The following is a 20,931-nucleotide window of genomic DNA, read 5'->3' as shown; positions in this document are numbered from 1 at the left end:
CTCTCTGCAGAAGCGGGATGGCTCTGCCCTGCCCTTGGCCGATCCTCTCGTGCAGCAGTTCCCAGGACAAAAAGGTAAATCCGTGCCCTCCTGGCGGAGCTCCCCCAGGGAAAGGCTCCGTGTTCCCCGGGAACGTCCCGGGGCCGGACCTCCTACCCCCCTCGCCTGCCAACTGCTCCGGCACCACGCTGGGAGACTCCAAGTTCACTTGCAAAAAAAAAAGTTGGCATCTCTGCATATTTGCAAGGTCAAGGCACAGAAAGCCCTCTATAAGCCTAAAGCCTTGTTTTCAAGGGCCTATTCTTTGACGAAGTGATTATGAAAGCAGCTACATATTCTTAACAAGCCCCTTTTCACTCGGGCTTTCAGTTCCCCGCAGTGGAGAATGTGCATGTGTATTCTTGCATGGCAGCCCTTCCATACTGTTGGGATTGTTATCGGGCCGCCGTGAAAGGCCCGATTGTTTGGGGTTGCCGCGATTACATCACGGCTGCCCCCGGGCCGCCCGCCGAGGTGTTTGATCAGGGCTCGCAGGTGGGAAGGAGCTCACGGGGCCCTTTCCCCAGACCTGCCCTACCTGTTAAACCCTGTTCCACACAGCTGCTCCTTCCCGCTGCTCCAGACCCTCCCACGCCGGGAGAGCGGGAGGGACCGGCCCCCGATGTCCCCCAGATGTCCCCCAGCCCATCCCCAGCAGCATCCTGACCCCTCCGTGGGCACCTGCTGACCCCCTGGCATTCAAGGTTTGAAAGGCAAATCCCCAAAGGAGGAGGGAGGATGTTATTCCTGCGGATTTTTCACCTCCAACATTTCAAACTGTTCAAAAAACCAGGGAAAAGTGGGATATAAACCTGCAGTGCCTCCTTGTCTGGAGTGCAGCCAGCAGTCCCAGTACCACAGGGACACAGAAATGCATGGAACAGCATGTGCTGGGCAGGGGATGGAGCAGGAATCCCGATCCCAGGCAGGGAATGGAATGCCTTGGGTTGGAAGGGGAATTAAATCCCATCCCATTCCACCCCCTGCCATGGGCAGGGACACCTTCCACCATCCCAGGTTGCTCCAAGCCCCAATGTCCAGCCTGGCCTTGGACACTTCCAGGGATCCAGGGGCAGCCACAGCTTCTCTGGGAATTCCATCCCAGGGTCTCCCCACCCTCACAGGGAAGAACGTTTTCCTCACAGGGAAGAATTTCTGCCCTGAGAAGCTCCACTGGGTCTCTGCTGGAGCCGAGTGTGGCTGGCACACCCCACAGAACACCACATGCCCTGCTGACACTCTCCCTTCCAGCACTGCTCCTCGGGAGCCACTTCCCACCCTTCCCTCCCAGTTCCCAGCCCATCCCAGGCACTGGGAGCTCTGTGTCCCACCTGCGGCCTGGCCCCACGCCAGCCCCGCTCCCCCACGCTGCAAACCTTGATGATTTTAGGGAATTTTACCCTTAATTTATCCCCAAGGCACGGGAGCTCGGTTCAAAGCCATGAAAGCCGCTCTCCCCTCCGAGCACAGCAGTGAAGTCAGCTGGAGAGCACGGAATTCTCCACTTTTCCCCACACAAATGCCCCCGGTGCTGGGCCAGCCCGGGGCCCTCTCCAGCAAACCTCAGCTCCTTGTTCCCAGCCTGGATGCCAAGATCAGAAGCCTTCTCCAGCCCCAGGGGGATTCAGGTGCTGCCCTGGCCATCACCACGTCCTTCACCTGCTCCTCCACCATCACTTCCCATGGAAAATCCATCCCCTGTGTGCCTTCATTCCTCACCTTCCCCAGACATGGATTTTGGGGAGAAAGCCATCCCAGGGACACAGAATCATGGAATTGTTTTAAGGAAAAGACCCTTCAGGCCACCAAACCCAGCTGTTCCCTCAGCACTAATGTCCCCAAGTGCCACATCCACACATCAGTTAAACCCCTCAGGGACGGGGACTCCACCACTGCCCTGGGCAGCTGTGCCAGGCCTTGGCCACCCTTTCCATGAAGAAATCTTCCCAGTATCCAGCCTAAACCTCCCCTGGTGCAACTTGAGGCCGTTTCCTCCTGTCCTGTCACTTGTCACTGGGGAAAAGAGCCCAACCCGGCCCCGGAGAGGACATGGCCCAGGCACTCCCTTCCTTTCTCCAGTTCAAAACCTCAGTGTTGGCCGGGGTGGGCAACAGGAGACAGAAACTGGAGCTCCCTCCCTGTTAGGGCAGGGAATCCACTGCCGGATCCCGTGGATGGATCCCATTGTTTAGGGACTGTTTATTCCTCTGGAGTTTTCCAATCTTGCTCCTTATCGGCCTGGTTATTTCGGGAACTGTTTGATTTATGAGTCAGCCTCAGGCACAGGGTGAAGGTTCAGCTCTCCCCCGGTGTGGGAAGCACAAAGCCACATTTCAGGAGCTCCTTTTGCCGTGCTTTGACCTCGCAGAGCAGCAGGAGGAGCTCAGGGAGCCTCAGCGCCTTCTCCAAGAGCAGGAACTTGGCCTGGGAGCTCAGGATTGGGCCAGGATAGGCCGAGCCTTGCCAGGCTCCAGCTCTCCAGGGCTGCAAAATGAGCAGGAGATGAAGCCCTGGAGCTGCTTGTGGGAAAATCTGCTTTGCAGGAGGTGGAACTGCCCTGGTCCTGCTCCCACAGCACGCAGGGAAAAGATCCAGTGCACAGACAAATTCTGGTTTACCGACATACAAAGTTCACAGATGCTTGTAAACCATAAAATCCTGGTTGGGAAGGACCTTAAAGCTCATCCAGTGCCACCCTGCCATGGGCAGGGACACCTCCCACTGCCCCAGGCTGCTCCAAACCCTGTCCAGCCCAGCCTGGGACACATCACAAATGGATAAAACACCAGAACTGCCCCTTCTCAGTGTCACCCCCCTCCCCTATCCCGGCTACTGGGCTAAAATCCTGCCCAAGGAAAGGGATCAACACGAGCTATCCTAAATATTCCCAGCACCACCCCCTTGGGCAGCCCCAAGATCTTCCCTTTTCCAGAAGCAGGTTCAGCCTCAGCAGGGGCCACCCCAAGCCCTGCAGAGCCCCAGCTCCAAGGAACCTCCCCCAAACTGCTCCAAGAGAACTGCAACAAGCCCAGAAAGCAGAGTCTGTGGGGATGCTGAGAGCTCCCAGCTGGCCAGAGCTGATTCCTGACAGGAATTCCTCCATTTTCCAGCAGAAACCAAGGACATCCTTCCCTGGCAGCACCTCCCAGCTCCAACCAGCAGCAGGAGGTTTCAGCTAAGCCCTTACACCCCTATTTTTAAATACCTTAAGACAACCCTCACATGAGACCTCGTTAATTCTATTTTAAACAGCATCAGCCTGCAAATAATTTCAATTTTTACATATTCATAGCACCCCAGCCCTAAATAAAGTGGGATTTAACGAGGTGGCTGCATTGATCTGGGGTGGGGCTGGGGCTGCAGGGAGATACAGAACCTTATAAAGGTTATTAAAATATTTTAAAAAAATAAAAATTAGATGCCCACAGAAGCTGGGTGGTCTAAAAGCAGGGCTGGGATTCTGGTCCACGGGTAAAAATTCCGAATTCATGTTTATGGCTCCGTGCAAAAAAACGCCAATTCTCTCCTTTTTGTCTGAATTTTCAAACTGGGAGCACATTTGGTGCCATGAAATCTCAGTGTTAAGGACGTGCTGCGGTGGGGGAATGGTTTTAGGGGTGGTTTGTAGGGATTTATTGCCTGGATCACACGGCCCCATTCCTTACAGAAAATAAAAGTAAGGGAGGGAGGGTGAGTGAGGTTAATAAACCTGATTTTCCTTCCTGGTAAAGGATGGAAAGAACCCACAGGGAACCAAAGTGCAGCTGGATATAGAGATAAAAATAGGGATGTGTGATAAAAACTGGGATGTATGACAAAAATATGGATATGTGATAAAAGCAGGGATGTGTGACAAAAGCAGGGATGTTTTTCCCTCACCTTCTCCCAGGTGCCCAGCAGTGCTGGAGCCCAGCACCCCAAGGCAGGGCTGCTGTGCCAGGGGGGCACCCAGGGGCTCCCACCCCATTCCCAGGTGCCCACGTCTGCATCCTGCTGGGAATCATCAGCCAAGAGCAAAACTGCTGGAACGATTCCTGCTCATCCCTGTCCGGTTAAAGGAGAGCAGCTCCTCGGTGCCGCCTGCAGACCTGGAACTGAACAATTTCCTGGCAGCTGCAGCTCCAGAAGGGCCCATTATGGCCCCGGGCCCTGTCACAGGGTCTCCATTCCAATTGTTTCCCTTCTCCAAAGGGTTATTTTTAAACCCCGGACTCCGTGTTCCAAGTGGCTTTTGTTTGGCATCACCTGGGTAAGAAAATCAGGGATGAAGGCTTGGCCTTGCCCTGCTTTTCTCCCTGCCCTCGCCCTCTTGTGTGAAGGTGCTCAGGAAGCAAAAGGAGCACTTTTGGAGAGCAAAGCAAGGAGAGACCTTCGTGGTGAGGTCCTGGAGAACTTCATCCTACGGGAATTGGGGCCATCCCTTCATCCATCGCTGCTGGGGCTGGGTCAGGAGGGAAATGCAGCAGCTGAGGAGCCTCAGTCCTGGTTTGGGGCTCTCCAAACCTCCCGGAGCACGGAGCACGTCCTCCTCCAGAGCCGTGCTGACAGCACCCCCGAGGCCATCCCCACCCTTCCCAAAGAAAAGCCCTGCAGGAACCTCCCCAGCTCCCCAATGAACACCTCCCTCCAGGCCAGGCTCATTAAAAGGTGCTTAATGAGCACCTTGCCCCCTCTGTTTTGTAGCCGGGGCAGGGCCGGCCTTTGTTCCGCTCCCGTTTCTCCGGGATCCCGGGGAAGGTGGAAATCCCCCTCAGCTCTGGGTGGGTTTTTCCATGAGGTGTCCCTGTGATCCCATAAAGAGGTCGGGATCCCAGCCCCCATTTGGATCCTTCCTCTCTCTGAGCTCCGCTGTGGATCCGTTCCCCACATCCCACGAGTGTGAGACAGAAAATCCCAGAGTGTCTTGTGCCGGCTCCCAGACCACAATGACTTCCATTCATCCCAAGGAAACACAGGATAAAATTTTTGCCTGGTTTCAATCTCTCTACATTAATCAACCCCTTTTTTTTTCCCTTTTCCCAGCCTGAGAGCCACAGCGTGGGAGGCACAGGCTGTCCCATGGAATAATATTTTCCAAGCCATCCTCAAAGTCTGCCTGTCAGCCCGAAGCCTCTCTGCTGTCTGTTTCACCAGAGCTGGACAGGAAACAATCCGTGGGCACAACAGATCCAAACAAGGCCGGCATTCCCAGCAAAAGGGCGGATGAATGGGATCCATTGTGCTGTGCTGGAGGAAACATCCCCAGCATCATCCAGGGGGGAAGAAGTTTTCTGTTTCCAGCACTTCCCTACTCATTCCTGCTCCTTCCTCGCTGTCCCAAGAGGAGATTTCACCGAGGAGATTGAGGTTGGGGGTGGGATGAGGGTGGGACGGTCCACGGGCACCCAAAGCAGGCTGAGCTGGGCAAACCCAAGTTAAATTCTGCTCCATGAAACTCAATTTCCCCCTTCCCCACGCCCACGGCGAGCCAGGACCAGATCTGGAGCAAACCCGAGCTGCAGCTGGCAGAGAGGGGTGCAGCAAAGTCCCAGGAGGGAAGAAGGGATCCATCCCTGCCCTGAGGAGCTCGGGCTCTAGGGGAGGAAAACTCACCAGATCCACCTTTTCTGGGAAGATCCCAGCCCAGCAGGGCAAGAGGGAGCTGAGGGGGGTCCCCATAGCGAACCCCATGGACAAAGCCCCCCAAGCCCCTCCGCTGTAACCAGGCAACAACCAACACCCCACACCCCAAAAAAATCCCCGCTCGGCTCCATCCTAAGGCAGAGCTCTGCCAAAAATTTGCCTCCAGCGCTTTTAAGCTCCCCAAATTCTCTGCATCCAGGAATCCAAGGAGGAGCCAGTGCCCAGCTCACCCGTGGCTTAACCAAACACCTCAGTTTGCTTCCCAAACTTCCAGCCCCTGATATCTCGTCTGCTCCGAGGAATTTATGGCATTTAACTCCATATTGGCTTCACCTGTTTAAACCTTCCCTGGCCCCGGGAAGAGCAGCCCCCTGGCAGGGGTTTTTCCAGGGAAAAAGGCACATCTGGGAACGCTGTTTGCCCTGTGAGACCAGGCACAAATCCCAAATTTGGGGAGAGGAGTGGGATGGGAACATGGATGTTCCCACCCGGTGTCAGCTGGGAGAGGAGCAGCACCCTGGGATGGGAATTCTTGTCCCAGACACATTCCACTCTCAGGGACAGGAGCTTCCTGCCCTGGAACAGGGATGGCCTGGAAAATAAAAATTCCATGTGCTTTTGGGCAGGCAGAGTGCAGAAAATCCATCCCTGTTTTATCCCGATCTTTCGGTCCGAGTCAGACTTGCAGGGATTTTTTTGCCAAGTTATTCCCTGGAACAGCCAGGCCCACGCTGTGCTGGTCCAGCTTTATTTTAGATGGAAGTGGAGAAGCAGCTGTCCCCTGGCCGTGCCAGGAGCACAGGGAAGGTGCCCCAGGACCTTGGAGCACCATTGCCACGTGAGCTTCCCAAGATCCAAGCAAAAAAGGCATGGAAAATCCTGGTTTGGGCATTCCCCAGCAGCTCCAGGCTGGATTTTCCAGCCTTAACAACAACCTTTGATCAAATATTTCCAATTATACCCACAAGTGATACCAAAATCACACACAGGCTGCGGGTGGGGCCCTGGGAGCTGCACCCACAGAGATATTCCCACTGGAAGAGCATCCCTGGAGCGCAGCCTTCACATCCCAGCTGGAAAACAGCTCAGCCAGAGCAAAACCACGGCTGGCAGCCAGAGAATCAGCCCAGGGTGCAGGGAATATCCATCCCACCTGCTGGAAACAGGGAGCTGCGATTCCTTATGGATGAGGAGATCACGCAGACAGGGATTGGCAGAGAATTCCAGCTGGTTCCAAGTTAACTGAGCACCACATTCCCTTTTCCTGCCCAAATCAGCCAGCCAAGGTCCAGCACTGTCCCATCCCCCTCATCCTCCTCCTCAGGGCAGGGGGTGTCTCAAACACATTCCCAAATCTTTCTCCTGTTAAAAGCAAATTCCCTGGCACAGGTTTTTTCCAGCAGTTTTCTGTTCCCTCTGCAGCATAACCCAGGCACGCTCCCGAGCTCCTGCAATCCTGCCCAAGGAAATTCATTTTATGGCAGATTTCTCCTCGACAGGAAAAAAATCCTCAGGAAGCAGCAACACTCCATAAGGAAATGGATTTGGCTTTTGTGTGCTCGCCTCCAGCACAGGGATGAGCTCCTGCAGACAGCAAACAGCTCCTACGGGATTCGGGAGGTGCAGATTTAGGATTTGGGAGGTGCAGATTTAGGATTTGGGAGGTTCCTGCATCCAGGTTATCCCTCAGGATCACACCCTGCTCCCACGATGAGGAGTGGGATGGGAAGGGGGATATTCAGCCCCTCGTGCTGATCCTCGAAGGAAGAGCTTCCGATGGGAAAAGGAGAGGGAAAGAACGACCAAGGACCCCATTCCCCCTCTAATCCCGGGCTTCCAGCCCTGAGCTCCACACGGGATGCGGGAGGGGAGATGCTGCAGGCTCCTGGGTGGGATCCCCTCCCTGCCAGCCCTGGATATCATCCCACAGCTTCCCAGCGTCCCAGCCCATGGGACAAGGGGCTCAGGATCACCCCAGGCATCCCTGGTGGTGCTTCCACCCTCGAACAGACACGGGAGGGACTTGGGGAAAGGGAGACACGAGAGAGAGGCGGCAGCAGCAGGGACCTGGCCTGGCGCCTCTCCTGTGCTCCATCCAGCCTTGGGAAAGCCGCTGGCAAAGCGGAGCAGGGTCAGACAGCCCCGGCTGTCCCCAGGCTGTCCCCAGGCTGTCCCCTGCCCATCCCCTGCCCACTGTGCCCCCAGAGCAGCCCAGGGACGCACAAGCTCCGCCCGTGCTGCTCCCGGCAGCTCCAGCCCCATCTGGTTCCTGTTAAAGCAGCCGCACGAGGAGGGCAGGGGAGCGATCCCTCCCCCGCGGGTCAGAGGGAGAACAGGGGGAGGGAGCGCAGCTTTTTTAAGCCGTGGCTGCCCTTCTCTTTACCTTCCTGCCTGGAAGGCGGCCAGGAGCAGCTCCTGCCTTCCCCGCTCCCATCTGGAGGGAACCTTCCCCTCCTGGGCACACCCGCCCTGCCCTGGCCCTGCCCTGGCACTGCCCTGGCTCTGGCTCCTCTCCTGTCACCGCAGCCCTTTGTCCCGAGCTGCTGTTTCCACCCCGTGGAACTTCCCAATATTCCCATCCCCGCACGGAGCGGGGCAGGAGCGGCACAGCCCCACAGCAGTGAGGGATGCTCCTGCCTGGGGACGAGGAACAGCTCAGCCCCCGTGGAAAACACCCCAAAAGGGGCACCTTCCACCATCCCAGGCTGCTCCAAGCCCCGTCCAAGCTGGCACTTCCAGGGATCCAGGGGCAGCCACAGCTTCTCTGGGAATTCCATCCTAGCCCCTTACAGGGAACAATTGCCGCCCAATATCCCGTCCAGCCCTGCCCTCTGGCAGTGGGGAGCCATTCCCTGTGCCCTGGCACAGCCTCTCAGGCTCCAGGTGGGTTCTCTCCTGGCCGGGCCAGGGGCTCGGATCCAGCTGCAGCCCCCAGAGGATCCCGGAGCAGCCAGCCCGCAGGAACAGAGCCTGCACACCCGGTGGCAGCAAAGAAACGCGCAGGAGAACGGGAAGGGCCGGGAGCAGCGCCGGGATGAGCCGGGAGATGGGCGGGATGGCGAATCCCTGCAGCGCCGATCCAGCACATCGAAGCTCCAGCTGTGTTAAAAGGTGACATTCCCTTTCCTAACTGTCATTTTCTGGGTTTTGAGCAAATCCCGGGATGTGCTCCTGACTGGGACCCTCAGCTGAGGGGCTGCACTGCTCTGCTCACACCCCTGTGCAAAACCCTCTCTGGGAGCCCACCAGCACAGGGAAAAGTCCTCAGCCCTGGAAAATCCCTTCGGGATCCCCGCAAAGTGTCGGGAACAGGGCGTTACCCTCATCCGAGCAAGGTATTGGGAAGGAATTCTTCCCGGTGAGGGTGGGGAGGCCCAAGGCTGCAGGAATGAGCCTTCCCGCGAGGCTCAGCCCGGTGCTGGCGGGCTTCAGTCACACCCAGGGGGACGGAAAAGTGCAATGGAGGAGGGAAACTGAGTCCCGGAGCTGCTCCATTAAAATGCTGTTCCAAAGGAATGGATGGGAGGGAGATCCTGACTCAGTGACCCCTCAGAGCCGTGTCCCCAGTGTCCCTCAGAGCTTTGTCCCCTCAGAGCTTTGTCCCCTCAGAGCTGTGTCCCCAATGTCCCCTCAGAGCTTTGTCCCCTCAGAGCCGTGTCCCCAGTGTCCCCTCAGAGCCGTGTCCCCTCAGAGCCGTGTCCCCAGTGTCCCCTCAGAGCCGTGTCCCCTCAGAGCCGTGTCCCCAATGTCCCCTCAGAGCCATGTCCCCAGTGTCCCCTCAGAGCCGTGTCCCCTCAGAGCCGTGTCCCCAATGTCCCCTCAGAGCCATGTCCCCAGTGTCCCCTCAGAGCCGTGTCCCCTCAGAGCCGTGTCCCCAGTGTCCACTCAGAGCCATTGCCAGGGACCAGCTTTCCCTTTGGATGTGTCCAGAGCCAGCACAACCTCTCACATTAAATACAATTCCAGCTCTTTTTTAAACCTCCAGAACACCGAGGAACCCCCTCGAAGCCTCCTGGAGCTTCCCGAATGATTTCCCAGTCCCCCCGAGATGGCAGTGACAGACACGCTGGTGGCACTGGAGTGACTGTCCCCTGCTGCAGCTGGCTGCATTTGCATTGGTATTTTCCTGGTGCAGATGCCACCTTTCATCTCCCATGATTAATGCCCTTGGAAATCCGGAGAAAGCACCAGCTGCTTCTGCCTCCTCAGCTTCCAGGGAGCAGCTGAGGGGGAAAAAACTCCTTTTGTTCCGGCATCTCCTGGCTTCATGAAGAGCCTTTTATTTCCGAAGGTTAGGGAAACACGGTGGGTAATGCTGGAGTGTATCCTGCTTTTCCCACTGGGATCTGTGGCAATCCAAGTGCCTGGGCCAGCCCAGGGTCCCCTCAGGCAGGGATGTGGCAGGGAATTGGGAATGGAAGGGTTGGGATGGGTCTCTGTGAAGCACAGCTTGTGCCTGGCCAGAGAAGGGGCTGGACAGCCTGGAGAGGTGCAGAATCAGCCTGGATGGATCCAAAACCAGCCCTGGGACCCTGCAGAGCCTTCGGAAGGAATTGTGGAATGGTTTGGGTTGGAAGGGACCTCAAAGACCAACCCTGCCATGGGCAGGAACACCTTCCACTATCCCAGGCTGCTCCAGCCTGGCCTGGGGCATTCCCAGGGATCCAGGGGCAGCCACAGCTTCTCTGGGCACCCTGTGCCAGGGCCTGCCCACCCTCACAGCCAGGAATTTCTCCCTAAAATCCCATCTAATCCCTTTCTCCTTAGGAACAAGGTGACTGAGCCATGGCAGCAGGTGTGAATTCCAAGGAGGAGGAGAAAAGCTCGGAAGGTGCCGTTTGCAAGGCGGCCACCAAGAGGTGCCAGCAGCTCTTCCAAAGCCTCGGCAGCTCCTCCAGCTCCACTCCAGACTTATCCCTTTCTCCCATTTCTCCAGCCCAGTTCCAGCTCTGCCGGGGGCAGTGGGTGCTGTCATCACCTGGGCTGTGCTCCTGCTTGGAGGAGCAGGAGACATCCTGAATGTCCCAAATCCCAGAGTTTGGAGGAGCTGGATGATCCCCCCGCGTTCACAGCAGTCCTGAAGAGCAGCACAGAAGGGTTTTCCTGGGAGCACTGCCAGGACTGGAGCAGGAATGCCAGGAATCGGGGATCCTGGGATGCCAAGGGGACCGAGAGCCTTCACTGCCACCAGTTCCAGAATCCTGCAGCCCTGCTTGGCAGGAAAGGGAAACAAAGCCACCAGATGCTTCCCAGCAGCTCCAGCAGCTGCTCCCACCCATTGGGGATGCTGCTTTTAGGGAAAATCTCGGCATTTCCCTGTGCCAGGGATCCTGCCTGCTCCATGAGGAGCAGAACCAGAACCTGTCCCAGCTCAGTGGGACAGGAGGAGGAGGAGATGAAGGAATCCTGCAGGGAGCCATGGAGACACCGGGCAGGGGCACTGGGAAGAGGAGGGTGGAGACCCCACCATTCCTGTTGCCAGCTCAAGGAAAGGGATTTACCCAGCTGAGATTTCACTCTGCCTCCACCTGATTTACACATCTCCACTTCCAGCCTGATCCCCTTTTCCTGCCCTCCCCTGCAGCTCCCCACAGGCAGAGCTCCCCCAGCACAGCAGCTGCCAGTGCTGAGCCGAGCATCCCCAGGGACGTTTAACGGGGAGAAGGGAGAGAGAGAAACTCCCCAAAATCCCTGTGTGTGCCTCCAGCAGCACCCTGGGATGCTCAGCTGCCTCCTGCCCAGCTCCACTGCTCCCAGAGAGGCAAAACCACGGAACCACTGCGGAACCACCAACAACAGAAAGCTTTTCTCTCGTGCGAGGAGCGCAGCACGAGGCAAAGACAGCAGCACCGGGAATTTCTGCCGCTCCCTTTGCCAGCCTCGTGCTTCCAGGCAAGTTTCATCATGGATCCATGGATCTCCAACCCCCATGGCACGGGACACGGTGGGACAGCCAAGCTCCAGGGGCAAAGGCGCACACAAAAAGCAGGACTTGGCCTTACCTGGCGCTTTGGAATGTGGCGGACGCGGATTTTCCAATGGCCCCGAATCCAACTCCCACTGCCAGGCCCTCTGGAACAGCAAGGAAAAACCAGTAAGGTCCAGCCCTGAGCCCATCCCTCCTGCTGTGCTCTGTGGGAGGCAGCACTGGGGTGGGCAGGCAGCAAGACCCCAGCCCAGGAGGATCCTGCTCCTTTGGATCCACGTGAATTCAAACCAGCACTGCCCGGGCAATTCCCACTATGGACCCAAACCTGTTCCTTGGGAACAGCTCCCACTGTTCCCAGATCACCCAGCTGGGACATGAGGGAGCACCCAGGGCAGGGGCTGAGCCCTGCAGGGCTGGGGTGGCCCTGGAGACGCTCTGAGGGCTCAGCACAGCTGAGGCACAGCTCTGGAAAAGGCATTTCCAGCCATGAAGCTCCACAAAATCAGCCCTGGCACCGCTCTTCCCAAAGATCCCTTTGGAAGGGTGACTCGCCCAGGGAGCAGAATTCAAAGGGAAAAAGCTCCTTTTTAATGATTCCCGTTCTAAATGGTTTGTGTGAGGAACAGAAATAGCTCTGACAGAGGGGCAAGGCCACGCCGAGGCCCTGCTGCGGAGCGGGAAACTCACAATTGATGGGAGCATGGATCACAAATCCTGGGAAATGAAAGCCAGCAGATGGTGCGTGGGGAAGGGCTGAGCTGCTCGGGGAGAAGCTGCAGCGTGGGGGGAATCAGCTCAGGGGGAGGAGGAGGAGGAGGGGACACGGCAGCCTCGGGCCTTGGCCAGGTCCCCACGTCCCCAGACAGGACACGGAGATGACACGGACAGGACACAGGACATGGAATGGTTTGGGTGGGAAGGGACCTCAGAGCCCCTCCAGTGCCACCCCTGCCATGGGCAGGGACACCTCCCACTGCCCCAGGCTGCTCCAGCCCCAATGTCCAGCCTGGCCTTGGACACTGCCAGGGATCCAGGGGCAGCCACAGCTGCTCTGGCAAATCCATTCCAGCCCCTCCCCACCCTCACAGCCAAGAATTCCTTCCCAAAATCCCGTCTAAATCCTGAGCCAGTGAAGAACTTCCCACAGGCACTGCGGGACAAAAGCCCCTCAAGCCTGGGATGAGAGTGAAAGGAAAGCATCCCTATCCCACTTCCCACATCAGAGAGGGCTTTCCCAAGGGTTTCAGCCTCTGGAGCAGCTGTCAGCTCCTCCTGCCGCTGCTGCCGGAGCGGGACAGGCTCCACTCATCCCGCTTATCTGGAGAACTCCCATGGAGAAGGCGCCGGATGAGTTCATTCGGCTCCTCTTGGCAGAACAAAGAGTCAGAAATGACCAATCTCAGCCCCCGCCAGGGAAACGTTTCCATTTTACCCAAACAAAGGGATTTTGCCTCTCCTGGGCTTCCTTGGCTTTACAATCCCAGGCACTTTATCCCGGTGAGGCATTACCAGGGATCAGCCTAATCCCGTGCTCACTCAGGGATCCTTACAAAGGCGTTTTCCTCCCTGCTCCTTCAAAAAAAAAAAGCTTCAAACCCTCAGTCTGGAAGGGATAACTGTGCTAGAGGGGAAATGTGGGATGATCCTGGGACACCTGGATGCTTCCCTGTGCTGTCAGATCCAAACCAGCCCCAACACCAAAGACCTGGATGAGGATAATCTACAAAATACACCGGGTTTGTTTTTTTTTTTTGCCTAAAAAATATCTTTGCAGGAATTTTTCCTAAAAAAAAAAAATCCTTGCAGGAATCTTGCCTAAAAAAAATATAATTACAGGAACCTTACCTAAAAAACACCCTTGCAGCATTTTTTCCTAAGAAACAACCTCATGGGAATTTTTCCTTTAAAGCATCCTTGCAGGAAATTTGCCTAAAAAACCACATTTGCAGGAATTTTTCCGTAAAAATACCCTTGCAGGAAACTCCTGTGGGGATGCAGCATGGCAGGGAAGAAGGAGGAGGAGGAGGAAGAGGAGGATCCGTGGAAATGGGAAAATGAGAAGCGAGTCACAAATCCCACAAAAATCTGGGGTTCAGAGGGAAGGCAGAGATGAAAGGAAACACAGGATTTGTCAAAAGCTTCTGCCTGCAAAGGATTTCAGGGCAGGTGAGGGGAGCATGGCTCAGCAGAGGTCAGTGCCTGCAGAATTTGGGGGAAAATAGCAGGAATTACGAATTTAGCAGCAGGAATTAGGGATTTAGCAGCAGGAATTAGGGATTTAACAGCAGGAAACGCCTTTTTTTTTGTGAGGAAAGGAGAGTTTGGGATGCTGAGAAACCCCTTTGCATGAGCAGGACTGTGGCTACCAGCACAGACACACGGAGTTCATCCCAAAAAATGCATCCCTGTCATTAAGCAAAGCACCAGCACTTGCCAAATCCCACTCGGCAGTGCCAAACCCCGCAGGATCCGCACATCCCCCAGCGCTGCCCGCCCCTGGCCGGGGCTGGCAGTGGCACTGTCCCCTCCCACAGGGATTTCTGGAGCTCAGCAAAGGAAGAGGCTTCCTCCAGAGGGTTCTCCAGCTGCCAACGTCTCATCCATAATTCATCCCGCTCCTGGAAGAGCTGTTAAGTTCCTAGTGGGAAATTAATCTTGCCGTAATGAGGTTTGGATTTCTCGGAGAGTTTAAGCACAGCCACTCAGAGCTTTTTCCCTCCAGACCTTGCCAGGTCCCTCTAGGAAACATCGTTTTGCTATTTGCTGCTCTGGGATCAGCAGATTCCAGGGATTTTCCACTTTTTAGGTCCCCACCACCGTAGCAGCAGAAGGAGGAGGTGGAAGTCACCTTCAAGAGGCTTTTTCTTCGTGCTATGGAAACGGTTTGGGTTGGGAGGGACCTCAAAGATCCCCCAAATTCCAGCCCCTGCTGTGAGCAGGGACACCTCCTGCTGTCCCAGGTATGTCCAGCCTGGCTTTGAACAATTCCAGGGATGGGGCAGCCACAGCTTCTCTGGGAAATCCATTCCAGGGCCTCCTCACCCTCACAGGGAGGAATTCTTTCCCAGTATCCCATCTAATTCCATTCTCTGGCAATGGGAAGCCATTCCCTGTGTCCTGTCCCTCCATCCCTTGTCCCAAGTCCAGCTCTCCTGGAGCCCCTTTAGGGCCTGGAAGGAGCTCTGAGCTCTCTCTGGAGTCTTCTCCAGGCTGGATCTGAAGCTCTCCATGGACATCCCAACACCAGCCAGGACAAAGCTCCACTGGCCAGGGAGGATTCTGGATCCCAGCTTGGTTTGTGCCTTCCCTGCAGCAGCAACAGCAGCCCAAAAACGAGGCCAGACCCCTCCTATGGATGCCCCGAACCCAAAGCCCTTCCACCAGCCACAAACACAACATCCCAATGATCCATCAGCATTTTCCAGCCTCACCCACGATTATTTGCACTCACAATTCCTCACTCCTCCCCTCTCTTCCCCCAGGATTTGCTGGAGGAGCACATGGTGGGACAGGGAGGGAGGAAAGCACAGCCAGAGCTCTCACAGCCTCCAAAACACTGGCAAGAGGGAAAATAAACCCACTTTGGTGCTATTTTACACCAAAATGCCCTGAGGGAGCACACAAATAAAAGGTGTGAGCATGGCTGGGCACTGCAACGATGGGAAGCACTCCAGTAATTCCAAGATCATGAGGAAAAGAGATTTTGGGGACAAAATCCCATCAAGGATTGTGGGGATGGCATGGGAGGAAAGCACAGCCCAGCCAGGCAGGGGGAAAACAGGGAGGAATTGGATTTTCGGGAAGGGAGTTGCAGGAATCCAGCACAGAGCTGCTCCAGGAATGGCTCTCCCATCCAAAAATGGGAATTTATCCATTAAAGGTGTTACTGAAGCACTGACCCAGCTGTGCCTGAGGTCTGGGATGTGCAAACACGAAGCTGAGACACCTCAGAGGTCCCTGATGTGCCCAGACAGCTCCATTGAAGATAAGAACTGATGGTGCAGCTTTGCCTCTGAGTTTTCCAGACATTGGGTCCTGGCAGGGTTGTGCAAAAGGTGATGAAAAGCAGGGAGGTGATGCCAGGGGCAGCCAACACCTGGAAAAGCAACCACCTGCAATTCCCAGCTCTCCAGAGCTTGGCAGCAGAATGGACATGGAGAAAACCCAAATTATTTGGGAATAAAAGAATTCACGTGGGAAAATCCTTCTGGGATCATCGAGTCCAACACTAACCCACCAAACCCTGTCCCTAAATGTGGCTCTGTGTGGTTAAAGTGACATTAAAAAGGGGATTTAAAGTTCCCAGGCAATTCCAAGGAGCTTTTCCTGGACAAAACTTCCAGAGCTGGGTGCTCAGCCTGATAAACCCAGCCCAGCCCAAGGGTTTGCACCAGGGGGGGCAAATCCAGGGGGATGTGACACAGGTGGCTCTGGGCAACTCCAGGCAGCAGATCCAGGGAAAAACCAGATCCAAGGAAAAACCAGCCCAGGAGAAGCCCATGGTGTTGCCTGAGGGTTCGTGGGCATTCAGGTGGAATTTAGGAGGCAGGAGGCAATCCTGCTAATTCCTAATCCTGGTTTAACCCCCACAGCAGCCAGCCCATCCTCATCCCACCCTGTTCCTCTGTCCTCCTCCTCCCACAACATGGAGAGAAATCCTCATTCCAATCCATGGAGCTGCAGCAGCTGACCAGGAGCTGACAACTCCACCTCCACCTGATTTTAAGGAATTAAAGCAACTGTCCAACATCCCAAAGCTCCTCCATCCTGGAAATGCTTCTCTGGAAGCAGAAAACTCTTTCCCGAATAAACAAAGCAGAGCTCAGCTAAAAGCAGAGACTGAGCCTGCTGGAAATGGACTCTCCTGACCCCGCAGCACCTGAATCCATCAGAGATATTTAAAGTTTCATTTCCAGCACGTAAATGCTTTCTCAGGCCACTGCTCAGTGAGGTTTAATGTGACAGACCCGAGATCTGATGGGGACAAGGCAGGCAAGCAGCTCCCCCATGCATATTTCAGTGGAATATCTCATTCCAGCTGCTGAAAATCCTGGATTTAATTGGCTTTTGTCACCTTGGTGGCTTTCCTGCTGACAAAGCAGCGCTGTGTTATCGATGCCTGTCGCTGGCTGCCTCCAAATGAGTTTCTGACAGATGAGCTGCTGGCAGGGGGACACCAGAGACCCCCCTGTCCCCCCTTCACAGTGCAAGGCTGGGAGGAAAACTTCCCACCCTGGAAGGCACGGAGTTACCTTCCCATGGGGCTGCTCCTGCTCCCATTCCAGAGCCTCGGCCTCCACCCACACGGGAGGGGCAGGGGATCCTGAGGGAGCTGAGCCGGGGGCCACGGAGCCAAAACCAGCCTGAGGGCAGCAGCCATGGCTGGGGATGTCACCTGGACCCTGAGAATGTCCCCTGTGTCCTTCACCTCAGACCATCACCCACACCTGGAGATGTCACCCGTGTCCCTCACCCGGTGCCGGTGCCTCTTCCTGCGTTTCCCACCTCCCTGCATGGAACTCCAAGGACTTGGAGCGAGTGTTTCCCTCCACTGAGGTGCTCGGTGGATGAAAATGTCCCAGTGTGTGATGGCGAGGTGACAATTAACGGGAGCTTTAACGAAAGGTCAGGGGGACCTTTCCCAGAGCGGCCGCCTCCTCCTGATCCCGATGAGTCACTGCTGCCGGAACGTTCCGGAGGGAGCCGAGCTCCCGGCTCTGTCTCCGTGGGCTGCATCCCCTCCGACCTCTCTCCTCCCCCGGCTGCTCGGGGGCCATCACGTCACAGGTCCATGGCCAGCAGTCCCTGCTCATCCCTGACGCATCCACAGGGTCCCTCTGGAATTATCCCGGGGATGGGCAGTGGCCTCGGGAGCCACGTCCCAGCTGGATTTTCTCCCCGGAGCAGAAACGCTGTGAAAAATTCACGGCTGTTCCAACGTGCATCTTTCCATCCCTCTGAGCCCGTTCCAGGGCCAGAACTCTGCTCCACTTCCCTGAAATTCCATGGAATTGCTGCTGCATGTGCTCCCTGCACCCACCAGCACCTTCCCTTACCTGCATCTTCCTTGGAACACAAAGCTGCAGGGAAGCCTTTTCCTCCTTTTCCTTACTACAAATAACCCCTTCCAGTGGGAGTGGAGGGCGCTCCGAGTGCCCAGGAATAGCCAGGAATAGCCAGGAATAGCCAGGAATAGCCAGGGCAGCAGCACAAGCGGCAGGGGCAGGAGGAATGTTGGAATTCCAGGAAGAGGCATCGCCCAGACGAGGCGCAGATGAATGGGTGCAGCTGATGGCTCCCGCTCTCACGCTCTGCTGAGCCCCAGTGGGTTCCCAAATCCTCATTAAAGTCAACGATTGGAAAACAGCCTCAATTTCAAAAGCCCCACGAAAAAACATCATCATTCCAAATGAATGTTGCCAGCCTGGAATGGATCTGGGAGAATATTCATATCAATAATCACCACTCTTCATAATTGAGATGCGATCTGGCACTCATTGCCCATCCCTCGGGAGGCCGAGTGCTCGGGAGCGCCTGTCCCGGGAGGATGAATCCAATCAATTTTTGCTAATGACAAAGCAGCCAGCCTGGAAATCACCTCCCATCCCAGGAACTCCAATCTGCCAGCACAGCACGGAACCTCTGCCATCCACAGCCCCCTCCCTTCCCCCTGGCACCCCATCCTCAAATCCACCATCATCCCAGGATCAGCTCCAGCTCGGGAAGGAGCAGCTTTTGGTGCAGGGGATGAGCTCTGCCTGTCCCTGTGTAGAGAGCTGCAGCATCCAGGATCCCACCTGGGAACTGCAGGGACTCAGCCACAGGGACACCAGCGCTGAGGGAGCTCAGCTGGGAGGTGTCAAACCCCATGGATTGGGTACCAGCTCCCTGGGGAGCTCCCTCCTCGCTGGTGGGAAGATTCCTTCTGTTTTGGACCCTGACAACAGTGACACCTGCATCCCTCACCTGCATCCCACCCCTGCATCCCTCAATGCCAGCAGCTGGGTTTGGCACAGCCAAGGATGGGATTAACTCACTGTCCACCCCAGGACATGGCCACAACAGGGCACTGGACCAAGGGGTGACAATGCTGGGTCCCCACCAGGTCCCCCCACCCCACTCAGGGACTCAGCTCCCAGCTTGGAATGAGCTGCCTGAGGAAAGCCCCCAGCACAGGCACAGCTCCCTGTGCTGCTCCCCCGCCAGCTGCAGAGCAGGAGGCACAGCAAGGACACGAACTGGCTGAAGCTGGGAGAAGCCATAAAAACCAGCAGCATCCAGGCAGCTCCCAGGCCCAGGCAGCAGCTGTCCCGCCCGGGGCTGTCCCCAGCCAGATGCCACCACACGGAGGGCAGCGGGTCTCACGCTACCCAGCCCCAGGGCCCCGGGCAGAGCTGCCAACGAGCGTGGCTGAAATCAGGGTGACACTTCCCGGCCCTTGGGGCAGCCTTCCCTCCATGCCCCCTTCCCTGGGATCACACAAAGCGGCAGCAGCACCTTCCAGAAGGATGGAGGTGTCACGGGGATGGGCAGGGGGTGCCTGCCGTAAATGTGTCACCCACACCAGGAACTGCCACTGCCAGTTACGGGTTCAGCTGTGCCTTGGTGCCAGCCCGGTGCCAGGGACACAAGCAGGGGACAGCACTGCAAATCCTGCACCCGCTCCCCCACACCAGTTATCCCAGTTGTCCCTTCTGCCCCTCATTCCAAGCACTGATCAGACCCCACCCTACAGCTTTTGGGGTAAATCTCTCCCTCCTGGGCCGGCAGAGAAGGAAGACCCCAAAATGCCACCAAGGCAGTGCCAAACCAGGGCACAGCCTCTTGCTGCCACCTCCAGGCGCAATCCCAAGGGGAAAGAACTCGGATGCTGTCACCTGGGCGTGCAGGAATCTTCCCCCCAGCCCAGCGCAGCTTCCCGGGAGTCTCAGTCACCCTTCCCAGAGCTGTCACCACCTCAAAGTGTCTCCTTCCCCGCTCCTGTCCCTGCTGGCCACGGTGCCACCTCCCACCCTCCCTCCTCCCGCGGCAGCTCCACCTCCCCGGCCGGGTTTGTTCCGTGTTGTGCTCCCTCGCTCTGCCCTGCTCCTCCCGCCGCTCCTGCTCATTAAAAATAAATCAATCCCAGCTCGTTAATGCATTTTTGGCACTGGGAACTGGAGAGCAAGCCTCAGGTGGAGCCCTGTGAGGTTTGGGGGTGAGCAGGGGACGTCGGTGTCACCTCACTCTGTGACCTGGTGGCTCTGCCACGTCCCCTTACTCCTTCCCAGACCCCTCTGCTCAGCAGTGGAGGCAGAACTTGGGAGCAAACGCGGAGGGGTTGGGCTGGATGCAGAGAAGTGAGGCCTTTCCCTGCAGGGAGCGAAGGCTGGAGCAAAGGGATGATCCCGGGATGGGCTCTGGCTTGTGCCCCGTCTGGGCACACCCGGCTCTGCCCAGCCCGGCACTGAGGAAAAAGGGAATTTCAGGTTTCCGTGGCAACGTTCTGGGGGTTGGAAGCAGCACCTCGTGCCTGCCTGGGAGCAGCCCCGCTGCCTTTCCTGGAGGATGCTCCAAGGCAGGGATGCTCCCAGGGATGGGGCAGCTCCAGCCAGGTCCCTGCTGTCACCTGAGTGGATTTTGGGGGTGGGGGACAGACATTTCCCAACAGCCAGGGAGAAGCAGGGCAGGGAATCGTCACCACAAACGCCTGCAACTCCTCCCCGCCTCACTGCCACACACTGGGAAGGGACTCAGGTCTGCTGGAGCCACCAAGGGTCCCCACAAGATCCCTGTGAGCCCTCTGAGGGGTGGCTCAGGGAGCTGGGAAGGGGCTGAGCCTGGAGCAAAGGAGGCTCAGGGGGGACCTTGTGGCTCTGCACAAGTCCCTGACAGGAGGGGGCAGCCGGGGGGGTCGGGCTCTGCTCCCAGGGAACAGGGACAGGAGGAGAGGGAACGGCCTCAGGCTGGGCCAGGGCAGGCTCAGGGTGGTCATCAGGAGGAATTTCCTCATGGAAAGGGTGGTCAAGTGTTGGAATGGGCTGGAGGAGGCCCCATCCCTGGAGGTGTCCAGGGAAGGCCTGGACGTGGCACTTGGCTCTGGGCTGGGGACAAGGTGGGCATCGGCCATGGCTTGGCTGATGATCTTGGGAAGCTTTTCCAACCTCAATGGCTCTGGAATTCTGAGACTCCAGGGAGAGCCCCAGGGCAGGAAGATGAGCAGAACACGGCCTTGGTCCTCTCCTCGAGCACGAGGGGCTCCTGCAGCATCTCCATGGCAGCTCCAGGCAGCAGAGCCATCCCCGCCTGCACACCCACCCTGAGCTCAGTGCAGGGCAGAGCCCTCCGGGAGCATCCCGGGA

The 20,931-nt window shown here is 56.9% G+C and overlaps 1 protein-coding gene across 7 annotated transcripts in view; it reads right to left on the bottom strand.

Annotated features, from left to right (window-relative positions):
* Positions 1-20,931, bottom strand: part of SLC39A11 (solute carrier family 39 member 11) — an 83,405-nt gene that overhangs the window by 5,392 nt on the left and 57,082 nt on the right. For all 7 annotated transcript variants that reach the window (XM_069032586.1, XM_069032579.1, XM_069032582.1 and 4 more), the window contains one exon: positions 11,664-11,733. In XM_069032586.1, the coding sequence (XP_068888687.1) occupies positions 11,664-11,733 (70 nt within the window). The remainder of the gene's footprint in view (positions 1-11,663; positions 11,734-20,931) is intronic.

This window comes from Aphelocoma coerulescens, chromosome 18, assembly GCF_041296385.1.
Source record: "Aphelocoma coerulescens isolate FSJ_1873_10779 chromosome 18, UR_Acoe_1.0, whole genome shotgun sequence".
Taxonomy (NCBI): domain Eukaryota; kingdom Metazoa; phylum Chordata; class Aves; order Passeriformes; family Corvidae; genus Aphelocoma; species Aphelocoma coerulescens.
This window is presented reverse-complemented; position numbering and strand designations above follow the sequence as displayed.